This window comes from Myotis nattereri (assembly GCF_964212035.1).
Source record: "Myotis nattereri genome assembly, chromosome: 12".
NCBI classification, from domain to species: Eukaryota; Metazoa; Chordata; class Mammalia; order Chiroptera; family Vespertilionidae; genus Myotis; species Myotis nattereri.
The window spans coordinates 10,112,450-10,125,276 of record NC_138087.1 but is presented as its reverse complement, the minus strand read 5'-3'; the positions used below and the strand labels follow the sequence as shown (position 1 = coordinate 10,125,276).

Below are 12,827 nucleotides of genomic sequence, written 5' to 3'. Positions count from 1 at the left end.
AATACAGATCAGACTTCCTTCCTGAGGCTAACAAAAACACATTTTATCAGCAATTCTCCCTTGGTCCTGCTTTAAAAAAAAAAAAGGGTGGAGAAAAAAAAAAGGATCTTGTGAAACCAGATCCAACTTGAGACCTCGGTACGGAGTTTAATAAATTATGTATCTGTTAGGGATTTACAAGGAAAAAAAGGAGAATCACTCACAGGATCCAGTTCCAAATATTTCAATAAAATAACAAATTGCATATTAACAACACTATAATTACTCCTTTTGTTTGGTTTCTTTGCAATTACTTTTAATAAATTACTCTGGCTCCCCCATCACTCAAGTAAGTTGTCATCCAAAGGCACAATCAGTACAACGCAGGACACAAAGCCACTCTCAGAGAGGGAGGGCTCCGGGGAGGGCGGCTGTGACTCAGCAGCATCCATAAAGCGCTTCTATGGAGATCAAGTATCAATGAAGCTATTGTGAGATATCGCAGCTATATAAATGTGCACTGGTTATGACTTCTCACAGGCAAGAGCACTGCTGAAAACAGGCAAGGACACCAACGCCCGGGAAAGGCTGCCTGAGCTGGGAGAGAGGCTGTCCAGGCCCGCCATTCTGCTAACCACGGTAGTTCCTTTGAGGTGAAGGGACCCTTGGTTCAGCCCTCCCCAAAGTCATCTGTGCCACTGTGCCAAGCTCTGCAGCCTGTCGACTCCGAGTCAAGCCTAACACGGTCGCCGTCTGCTATTACGGATTCAAGAAAAAGCCCGATAACTTGTATTAGTCTCAAATATTGCTTTCCAGAAATCATCAACCAAACATAGAACACACCTTTGCCACAAAAGACAAACAGCAGTAAAGCACTCAGTTAAAAAATTTGCACCTACCTTTATCATATTAAGTATCTGAATATTAGAATTGTAATAAAAGCATTCTCTTAGAATGTATAAAAAGTTTTTAGAAGCAATAAATGTGGTAAAAGAGCATAAACCAAGTTGGGTTTTAAATGTAATTTTTAAAATCTTCTATGAATTAATATTACTCAGACTAAGATGATCACTGATTGCAGTTCAGAATCAAGTGTGAAAAGAACAAATGAAATAAAAGTTGAGTGACAAAGCTCCAGAATTTAGGAAGGATATTACCACAAAGAAACTAGTCTGGCTTTTTTTCCCCCCTCAAGGACTCAGAAAATAGAATTTATCATTGGGCTCCAACTGAAATGGCCACTAAATACTATAAAGTCCACTTTTGCACAATCCTCTTTCTAGATGTTTATGTTTCACTTGATATACCAAGGAAAATTTCACCAAATTTTAAGCAATTTTCTGCTCAAGAGATTCTGGCAGAAAAGAATAATTAAGGTGACCTTAAAGGGTGCTCTCCCTGGAAACCACTTGCACCTAGCATTCTTTACCAAAGAATTACTCAAAACTGTGTCATTTTACATGTATATATTTATTAAAAGAACATAATATTATTCCTTAATCTTTGATGGGTCATTTGTATTGTCTTTGACTCAGTTAAAGATACATCAGAAAAAAAAACATGTGGGTTCTTCTTCCAAAACCGATAGCCATTCAGTAAAATCTATCAACACCGTTTAAAAGCACACGCTCTGGACGCCCTGCTGCAGCCCCCACCGTCTCGCCGGCCCTCGCACAACAGGCTGACCCACCCATTCATCCCAATTGTTCCTTATGCAGTTGCTCATGTTCCCCTTGCCTTTCTGTTACACAAACTGTTCAAACTAAATAAAAGGAACTCAAAGTAATGGAAAAAGAAGGTTATCAGAATGGAAGGAGAAAGTACCCAAGGACAGAAGCGAAACAGAGGACTCCTGTCATTTAAAATAAAGAAAAACAAAAAACAGTATAAAGGAATTCAGTTATACCCATGGAAAGCACTAACCTATGATGAAATAAAATGGAAATAAATGTCAAAGAAGATAGGAGATGGGTAAAGGACTGATGTATCTTCAGAAAGATAGGAAAATCTGCGGGGCAGCACAGGGACTGGAGAGCTACGGGGCGTGGGGGAGGGTGGCAATGGCACACACAGGGGAACAGACCAGGAAAGTCCAGAGAGCATTTCAAATCACTTCTCTGGGGGACACCTCTCATTCACCCAGTTTACTTTATTTCATGATGCGTTATTTTAACCCACAGCTGAGCACAGGGTAAGTTTATTTTGCTTCCCCTTCTGAGTTCACCGAAAACTCAACTAGTACAGTATTTCAAGTTACATCAGGCCGTGCCTTCCCTTTCTTTAAGGGGAATACCAGTACCTCCTGTAAGATTACATTCCTCACACATAATTGGCCGCCCTGTGCCAGTTCCAGACCCCGGCCTTGCACCACTGCTGTTCTCCTTCCTCACGCAGGTCAGAGGACTGCTTCCCACAGAGCAGTAAACATCGGAGGGAAAATGCTGTGACCCCAGCGGAGCTGAACGCAGACTGGTTAACCGAGTTCACTCAGCTGAGCTGAATCCTGTGTGAGACCTGAAGATGCAGAGACTAGGGCAGCCGTGGGCAAACTACGGCCCGCGGGCCGGATCCGGCCCGTTTGAAATGAATAAAACTAAAAAAAAAAAAAAAGAGACCGTACCCTTTTATGTAATGATGTTTACTTTGAATTTATATTAGTTCACACAAACGCTCCATCCATGCTTTTGTTCTGGCCCTCCGGTCCAGTTTAAGAACCCATTGTGGCCCTCGAGTCAAAAAGTTTGCCCATCCCTGGGCTAGGGGATGGAGGAAAGGGCACCGGGTAGACACAGGGCACGGAAACAAAGCAGGCAAGTAAAGAAAACAGCTAGACCTAAAATGCACACCTACCCGAAATGACTCAAACCCAGGCTCTTCTCTTACAGTAACATACAGTGAATACCACTGAAAAGATCACAGTTTTCATGTAGTAGCAAAAATACAGTGGATGCATGAAAAAGGAGAAATTGACTAATCTCCTTCACTTGTGGCATGGCAGACATTTGAAAACACTTACTAAACTCAACAGTAATTTTACCTAGGTTCCCACTAATAACAGGTTCAAATCCTAGCAAGAGAGTGCCACATGACCTGGGTTTGAATACTCACTGCACACAGAATTCCATCTGCATTTTGGAATGGACACTGGGGCCATCGGGGGACACCCCGGCAGGACCGCCTCGGTGCCTTTTGGAACTTGGTCTGAGGCCCTTGGTTGCTGATTGCACTGCCTTTCACCTTGCCCTTGAAAATACTGCGTGCTTTTTGCCTCAGCAAGTTGCAAACCTTCTCCTGGGCATGGCAGAGGCAAACTGTGGGCAAGGCGCTCAGCTGCTGTACAGAGTCAGGAGGAGAGACTGGAGAACCTAAACAATTATTTCCTGACACAACTTTGAAAGATCCCCTCTTTCTTCCACCTCTACCTTCAACGCCAGTGAGCTTTAAGCTTTATTCCTTGAACGGCAGTTCGGCATGTTGCCCCCAATCTACTTCATGTTCATATCCTCTGTAAGAGAGCTACCCACGTTTTCTACGAAGAAAAGGCACATGTGTGCACAACATCTTCTCTCAAGGAGAAGGCTCAGGGAAGAACTATGTTCTTGGGCGGAAAATTCCTCAGTCTCCCCCCCCTCCACGGCCCTGGCTCATTCTCAAGTCATGGATGTCACAGACATGGTTACCTCAAGTTCAGATTTTGGTAGTGACGGTTCCTTAGTAACCTACAAAGGTAATGGCTTCCTTCCCCTTCTTTATGCATGATACCTTATGCATTTGGGCAATCTTATCTTTGGTTTAAAAAATAATAACTAGAAAATATTTTTTCACAATACTAAGTAAGCCATAATTCTTTTTCCTCCTGTGGACATTTTATGATCTCCTTCATCAACTCACATTTTTAAAAAACATCTAGGCCATGAAAGTTAAACACAACCTACCACAACATGCTGAGAATAGGATCCGAAAACTCAAGTCTGTTCAAAATGACAACTTTTGCTATTACTGTTGAAATGAAGTGACATGTATGACCCTTTTTTACGTAGAAAGGGGAAAGCTGGGGCATCACTTTTCACATACTGAATGTCTAGCTACAGATGACTCTACTCCTTTTCCACTCCTCTGAGAAGCCGCCCTCGGTATCCTTAACCGCACTCTGGAACTTCGGTATCACCTTCATTCTGATGTGCTTTGTGCACATTCTCGGACGCTGCGATGCCCATACTAAGGCAACACATCACAGAAGTTGGCAGCAATGCTATCAGCAAGAATTTGGCTTCAGAATCAGGGGTGATTCATCATACATTCTAGCAGCAGAAAAACAACACACCGCTATTTTAATCCCTTGGTGTTATCAAGAATCAAAAAGCAGTACATGGAATAATTTTAAAAAGCAACAGAAGTCCTGTCTGCTGTAACATTATTCTTTTTTTGAGGGTTTTCAATAAAAGTCACTTAGAGAACAACAGACTACTTACCGTATTTCACAATACTTATTACAATAACATGTCACGCTTTAACTTAATGCAATTTTAGGAGAAAAAAGGGAGTCAAACTTCAGCAAAGTAACATTAAAAATTCTTAATTCGGAAAAATGTCTTGTTTGCGTTACAAGAGTAATCCCCTTTTTTCCAGCTTCTCTTTCCATATCTGAGATTACTCCAACACCTACACGAGGCAGCCTGCGACTGTATCTGTCACCACCAAAGAAAGAAACCCGACGCTGTGGGTGATTTACTCGGAAGATCCCCTTTTTTAGGGGTACCCGAACACTGCCATAAAAAGTGCTCCTGGTCCATAGGGTACCAGAAGCCACTTATGTCCCACGTGCTCTACTTGCTGATGCTGAATCAAAACTCCATCCGGCAGCCCTCACTGCACGAGAACATAGTTATGTTGATCACCATTAGGATGGCCAGCCAATATTTTTACAGAACTCTCCCTGTAAATCCAGGCTACTGTAAATTTAACTTTAAAAAAATGTTCTATTGCTGTGCCAAGTCCTCAGGGCAGACAGGGACATTTATCGAGAGCCCCACAAGTGCCCTCTTTGGGGGACCCCTACCTTTTCAAACGCTTCTTCGGTCCCTCTTCGCTTCCGTTTTCGGGGTCTCCGGTTGACTCGCTTCCATTTCGCGACCTGAAGTGCAAAAGCCACAGAGCATTGGACACGGGACCCCGGTCCCGAGCGCCGCCCGCCCCCGCGTGAAATGCCCCCGGCTCGCCGCGCACCCGCCCGGCGCACCTGGGGACGCCCCAGGCGGGCGCGGCGGGCCTCGGGGCGCGGGGGTGCGGCGCGACGAGGCCGTGACCTTCGCCCGGCCGCTTCCTCCACGCTCCCTCCCGTCTCGGGCCCGGGTGGCCGCCCCCGTGCCGGCGCCCGCCCGCCGGGGGCTCCGCGGAGGGCATGCGGCGCGGGACCCGCCGACCCTGGAGGGAGAGAGGGAGGGGTGCAGGGACCGCGCCGCCCGCACTCACCTCTGCGCCCACTTGCCGCGCGAGCCCGCACTCCGCCCCGGCCTGGCGCTCCGTCTGCAGAGGCTGCGGGGGAAGGGGACGGTCAAGTTTACCCCGGGAGTCGCCCCGGCCTCCTCCCTCCCGCGCCTCCACCACCTGGGCGCTGACCCCCCACCTCGCCCGCCGTCGGTGAGCGTGGGAGCGGGGGCGTCGGAGCCCGCGCCCGGCCGGCCCGGCTGAGAGAACCGGGCGCGCGGGGCCCGCAACACCTAAGGCGCAGAGCGGCCGCGAGCGGCGCGGGGCCGGAGCGGCGGCGCGGGCGGCAGGCGGGCACTGGGCGGGGCGGGGCCTGCCTTAAAGGTATAGGCGCCGCTCCCGCTCCCGCTCCCGCTCCCGCAGGTCGCCCCCGCCCCCGCGGCGCGCCGGCGGTTTTATTGTTCTCGGCGAACGCCGTGCGTCCCGGGTCTGGCCGGCGCCCGCGCGCCGCGCCTTCCTGCGCGCAGACCGCTCGGGTGCGCACGCCCTGCCGCTCCGGGCCCCACCGCGCGGGCACTGCTCTCCCCAAATAAGGGTTTGTCGGCCGCCTGGAGAGCAGAGGTGCTGCCCGCGCGCGAGCAGAAGCGCCCGCACCCCTGCGGCCAGTCTGAACTCGCTCCTCTGGTCAGAAACCTGTGTCCAGATGGCCTTCGCCGGGGAAAGGAACTTTGCTAAGGGAGTTTTTTTCCTCCGGGAACGCATTTATCCGCCATTAAGTAGGCGTTTTCCAGGGGCTCCTCGGGACGCGGGGCGGCGCAGGTGATCTCTCTGGTAGCAGAAGAGCAGCCCGTGCTCTCCCCGCGTCGCGGCAGCCAGTGCGCCCTGAGCAGGTAGCCCGCACGGCACGCGCGCTGCCCATGAGCCTTCTAAGCAACTCGGGAGAATTTAAAAGGTGGACAGTCTGTCTCCATAATTAGAGGAAAGGTTTGCATTTCGTTCATAAAAATGTGTGATGTCCCAAGTTTTTCCCGCCGACCCCAGAAAGGCTTTCTTCACATCCGCATCCGAAATGGGCTGAGCCAGGCTGGGGCACGCGTTCGCTGAGCCTGACCAGCACTTTAACTTTATCGCATTTCTTTAAAGAAAATCTGCCTTGCCCTCTCTTTATTGCTGCTCCATCCTTCTTTCAAGATCAAAAGCTTTAGATCAAAGCCAAGATCAAACTCACTACTTTAAATAGAAGGAACTTTGTCATGGACTCTTTTACACAAAGAGGAGCTTCTTAATGGAGACATCACAGTGGAAAACTTTGTTACCGCTTCATCCCATATTCACAATTGAAGGACTGAAAATTACGTTGATGGCGCACTTCTATTTCCTAAAATAAACAACAGGTCTGGTCAAATGGGGAATTCTTGACTTAGTGTTTGTGTTTCCAGGAATACAGAAAACAAAAACGATAAGATTTATAGTGACCATTTTGTATCCGTATTAGCTAAGTGCTATAAAATGCATGCTGATTTGCTAAAGACTTTTTCAGATATCAAATGTTCTTGTATATAATGTATAAACATCACAGTCAAATGTTCTACTGTAAAAAGAAATGCATAAAAATAGTTAATGTCCTGCAACTCTCAAGTACACATTTCAATAAGCAGGTAAAGCTGACAAATGATGAAGTAGATTATGTAATTACAGAACTACTTAATTTTACACGGAAATAAAGTATTTAACTATTTAAGCTTCATGCTACTAATAACAGTTCCAGAACCAATAGAAATCTATTACAGGCTGACATGTACCCTGGAGTTGTTTTCCTTAGGAATTCACCATCCCTAAGAACCGTTCACTATTGATGGACTAAAACAGTGCCCCGCCTACATGGACCTTTCTTAATTGTCCTCTTTGTTGATTTATCAACAATATGAAAACAATTAGTCTTTGAAGAAACAAAACCAAAATAACCTCCAACAATCAAGTAGCAGAAATAAAGATAACTATTGCAAATTATACCTTACACAGCCTTCTATGAAAATCTGTTGTTACACCTGGGGAGTTAATACTTGAAAGCTTTTTCCCCCCTTGTAATTCTCATCTGGTTGTACTCTCAATCTCTCTCTCTCTCTCTCTCTCTCTCTCTCTCTCTCTCTCTCTCTCTCACACACACACACACACACACACACACACACACTCATTCCTCACGCTATAAATTCCATTGAGCCACTGGAAAGATCTTAGGAACTAAGACCTAGGAACCCCATCTTGCTGCCTCTGATAGTCTCCTTTCTTCCTAATAGCCGGCAACTGAAGGTTTCAGGGCATAAGCTGAGCCAAGGAAACCCTACTGTCACTCTGCTCTCCTAACACCTTGCGTGGATAGGGAAAGTGGTGGTCCATTCTAATTGCCTCCTAATTTGTTTCCTTTGTATGTACTCTTGCCTCCCCACTCCCACCCACTCCCACAATGCATCCTCCACAGAGAAACATGAGTGACATTTACGAAGGGAGTTCAAAAGATCACTTTGCTCTACTGGCAACGTTTCCTTCTCTTCTTTGCCTGGCCAGGCCCTCCTTATTCTCTAGGTCTGGTCTTAACTCCCCTCCAGAAAGGTCCTTCCCCATTCCCCAATCCAAATTATGTCACCCCACTATTCTTCTTACTAGCATCCTGTTTATTTCCTATAAAGTGCTTATCTTTTATAGCTATTTACAGTATTTTATTTTTTATTAAGAGACCTTATATTTAGAGTACTTAGAAAAAATTTACATAGAAGGCACAGAGTTCCCATATGCCAACATTAACACAGTTTCCTTTATTATTATTGTTTAACATATTTTTATTGAGTTGAGAGGAAGGGAGAGAGAGATTGAAACATCGATGATGAGAGAGAATCATTGATCAGCTGCCTCCTGCACATTCCCTGCTGGTCATTGAGCCCACAGCCCAGGCATGTGCCCTTGACCGTAATCGAACCTGGGACCCTTCAGTCCACAGGCTGACACTCTATCCACTGATCCAAACCAGCGAAGGCAGTTTCCTTTATCATTAACGTCTTGCATTCCTGTGGGGCATTTGTTACTATCGATGTACCATATTTGATACATTATTATGAACTGAAGCCCAGAGTTTACACTAGGGCTCATTCTTCGTGTTGTACAGTTCTATTATAGCTATGTTTAAATTAGTTTATTGAATGTCTATTTTCCAGACTAGACTTTTAAAGTTTAGGAAGAGATCCTGTCCTTTGTTCTTGATTTTTGTCCAATCACTAAATACATAGATGCTCAATAAATATGTTAAGTAACTGAGTGTAAAGATAAAGGAACAAATGACTGAATGAAAGCATATGAAATTTCAAGGAGGGGAGTCTGAAGATGAAGATCTTTCTAATTAACTCCTGCTTTGTTTCTCCACTAAAATACCTTAATTTGTAAAGAGCACAGAATTGTGCATTAAAAAAAAAAAAGAGAGACCATAGGACATCAGTTACATTGCCAGGGTACTTCTAGAATGATCTCTCTCTCTCTCTCTCTCTCTCTCTCTCTCTTTCTCTCTCTAATAAAAAGAACAAGAAATAAAGATTCCTAATTTCCTCATATATTAACCACTAAAATTATATTCCAAAATGGTGCTAGGAGTTTGAAATATCAACCTATTGCATGACACTGGAAAAATATTAATTCTTGTTGACTATGTTCAATAGAACCTCAATACATGTCCCCGTTTGCCTCTCTAAATCTCCCTTTCTCCAGGGGCTGATCGCAATGAAGGTAGGGTGTGGAGAGAATGGAGAAAGATGACTTTTTAACACTGGAATTCTGTAGCCAGGAACAGATACTCTAATAACTATCTCTGAGAATGTCGTAGAAGTACTTTACAGCTATCTTTCAAAAACAGATGTTTTCTATTTGAATTATATCTTTAAAAATACTTCGTCCAGTAGAGATGCTGGTTTGGAAAGGAAGTTGTTCCAAGAAATTCTTGTCAAAGCAGTTCACAATAGTGAAGACAATTTCAGAGGCTGGAGGAACATGCCTAGTGGCTGGAGATGACTTCTGGAGAAACCTTTTCTTCGGATTTGTTTTAGTGGAGGAGAAATGACTCCTTTCACCGGGAAATGATAGTGATACGGTTTCACATTGTCCGTGGCAGGTGTGCTTCTGCCTGGTGATGAGGTTCGGCAGGAGGTTTGGGGAGCAGCAGCTCACCTTCCCAGTCAACCCGCAGGCCGGGAGGGCACACAGGGGGCCCTTTAATTGGACCAAACCACTCTGGATGGCAAATCACACTACCCCGGGCACAGCGGAGGGGAAACTGTGACTATAAAAAGTGAAAAAAAACTTCTAATACCACACAAGGTAGACAGGTCCCGAAGCCTTGGCTAGCTCTGGAGGGCTCTCTAGCCAACATATATTCGGGTGAATTAGAGAGTCTAGCTCTGGCAGGTGTGGCTTCGAGGTTAGAGCGCTGGCCCACAGACTGATGGATCCCGGGTTGGATTCCAGTCAAGGGCATGTACTGGGTTGCAGGGTCAATCCCCAGTCCTGGTCGGGTGTATGAGGGAGGCAACCAATCCATGTATCTCTCTCACATTGATGTTTCTCTCTTTCTCCTCCCCCCGCCCCTTCTCTCTCCATCCCTCTCTCCTTCCCTTCCACTCTCTCTAAAAACCAACGTGGAAAAAATATCCTCGGGTGAGGATTAACAATAACAAAAAAAAACTAAGTGTCTACACATCTGGAAATAAAATCAAGGCTGTTTAAGTTGCAAGTAATAACAAGTGAGGATTAGGGGCAAAGTTATAAAATGTTTGTCTTTAAGTTTTGCTCTATCATTTAAATGTAGCATTCCTTGATAATACCTTGCTAGTTGATTTTAGAACAATTACCTGTAATTTGTATTATGGCCCATCTGCCTGTGTTGGAATGAACACTGGGCTTCTGTCTGAGGAGGACTGGCCCTGCCAAGTGGGCCTCTTAGTGGCCGTCCTGAGAGAGCATGGCTTGCTCTGCAGGGGCCTGGCTGGCAGGACCTCTGCCTCTGGGCACCCATGACCCTGAGGTCCCTGTTGCTGGACACCTTTTACAGAGCTTGCCCCAGAGCAGGGGGGGGGGGGGGGGGAAGGCTCTTCCCTTTCTTGACACCTCCCCAGCCCCCAACCTCCCCCCCCCCCCCCCCCCCCGCCCCATTTCCCCACCCCCCACCCCCCTCCCGCAAGCCCTGATTCTGATGCTGATGAAGCGTTAGCTGTCAGCTATTGGCTCCCTGGAGAGAAACACCTACAGCACACATGGTGCCCCCCCCCCCCCCCCCCCCCCCCCGCTCCCCACACACATCGGCTGTCAGGAGGCTCCCAGGTACTGTGTCCCTGTGTCCCGGATTCTGCCGGAGGGCCTCATCAGGAGAGGGCCTTCCAGCCGCGGGGCTGCACCTGCAGGTGCCCCGAAATTCCTCCCCACGCACTGCATTCTGGTAAGAAGCCATCAGTCTTTCTTGAGGTGCATTATAAGAAACAGCCCCATGAAACCCATCACCACGTCTGCTGTGGAGACGGGTTTAGAGGGTTGTTTGTTACATGAAGTAGTGCTTTTCTGGGAGGGCCCATGGCAAACACCTGCCCCGGCCCCGGCCCCCGCGTCAGGAGCAGCTGGGCTGGGCAGCTGCTGGTGCCAGCCCTGAGCTCTGCAGTTGGCCCTCCCTGGCGCCGGCGCAGGAACCTCAGGGTGCGGACTGTTTGCTGAGTTAATTCCTGGCCCCCACATATTTCCCTACCAGTATTTCATGTTGCTTCATTTTCCTTGTTTTAATTTTTTTTTTTTTGATCATGCTATATTTTGCTTTGGAAGCTGCCTTAACAATGTTTCGTACAAGGAGGAGTATGAATAAATAAAATATTCTGGGTCTATTTTTTTCTTTCTTTAATTTCCTTTTTGGGTGGCTAGGGGGTCTGGAAAAATTTCTGGTTCCAATATATCTCTCCATTAACAACACTGAGTAGTTATAATATTCAAGGAAAAGGACTCTTAAAACAAAAATTAAATATAATACCTTACAAACATCATGCAGGACGAATATAAAAATGTTAACCAACCAAGTGTTTTATCTCTTTTGATATCAAACCAGAGGGAAGGGACTTAGGTTGCAGGAAGAGGAATGTAAATCGGACACCGGGATGGGCTAGTCACTTCAACACACTTGGTGGCTTCTGCAAAGCGGAGCACTAGCCATGTGAACGCAGGGGTGCCCAAGACACCGTCCCTATGCCCAGGGGTCCTGCGACCAGGCAGTAGTGCGCGTGCCAGGAGCTCGCCAGCCTGTCCGGGTTTGAGCCCGGCCTCTGCCATGTGTGAGCTGCGTGGCCTCTCTCGGCCTCTGTCTCACAGAGTTGTCAAGCTCAAATGCTACGTAATGTGCTTGCTTCCCAGAGGACAAGAGGAGGAACCGGTTATTTATCAGATTCCAGGCTCCTGGAACTCACAGGCAAACAACATCACTACAAGTGCAGGAAAGTGACCTAAAGTCCAAAAAAGTCCTAAAGTGCCACATGGATATGAGACCAGGGGCCTCCGACTGATGGGAACACCCAGACTGCCCAGTCCGTACGGGCAGAGCTGTTCACAAAGCGCTTCCCATGCCGACTGCTCATTGGTGCCCGGTCTCCAGGACGGAGACACGGAGCCTCAGGGAACTCAGTGCCTTTAGGGCTTCGTATTGCGGGGCCCGTCGGCCTCCTGTCTGGAAATGTGGTGCCCTTTCTACTCCAGCACCAGGGCTTAGGGCCACCTAGCCTGACCTTCTCGCTTTAACATATTTGCTTATTATGTAAATCAGATCAACCGCAGACCAAAACACAGCCCAGGAAATATAACCCCATAACACAGCCGTCAATTGAAACCACCAGTGTAGAAGGCCGGTAGCAGTATATCTCCCTCAACACCTGTCTGACTACAGTTCTTTATAGGAGCTTGGCATTCATGACACTGTAACCTTAAAGAGTTTCACCGGTGAAAAATAAAATTCTGCTGGAGTGGTTCGCTCTCCTGACTGCTTGTTAAGATCGCCAGGGGTTGCACATCCCCAAGCCCAGGTCGCACTCCAGAGCAGCGGTCGCCAGCCTTTCGGGACTCACGGACCACCAGTGGTCTGCGGACCGCCGGCTGGTGACCACGGCTCCAGAGCAGGGTGCCCGAGACTCAGAGGGGGTCCCACCTGAGAACTGGTCCCATCTCCGAGAGTGCGAACCAGACGTCAGTCTTTCTTTAAAGTCCTCCCCGCCCCACCCGCCACCCCCAATAGTTCAAATGTGCAGCCAGTGTTGAGAACCACTGGTTTAGATCATTTTCATGATGACCCAACTCTAACCGGTTATTTTGAAGAAATTCCAGATATTTGGCAATCATCAAAATTTCAAGGTAAATGC

General features: G+C 47.2%; 1 protein-coding gene across 1 annotated transcript in view; it reads right to left on the bottom strand.

Moving 5' to 3' along the window:
- Positions 1-12,827, bottom strand: part of AOPEP (aminopeptidase O (putative)) — a 324,231-nt gene that overhangs the window by 71,219 nt on the left and 240,185 nt on the right. Inside the window, exons 12-13 of the mRNA XM_081103533.1 lie at positions 5,452-5,514; positions 5,039-5,113 (exon numbers count right to left, since the gene is read on the bottom strand). Coding sequence (XP_080959659.1) covers positions 5,039-5,113; positions 5,452-5,514 — 138 coding nt within the window. The remainder of the gene's footprint in view (positions 1-5,038; positions 5,114-5,451; positions 5,515-12,827) is intronic.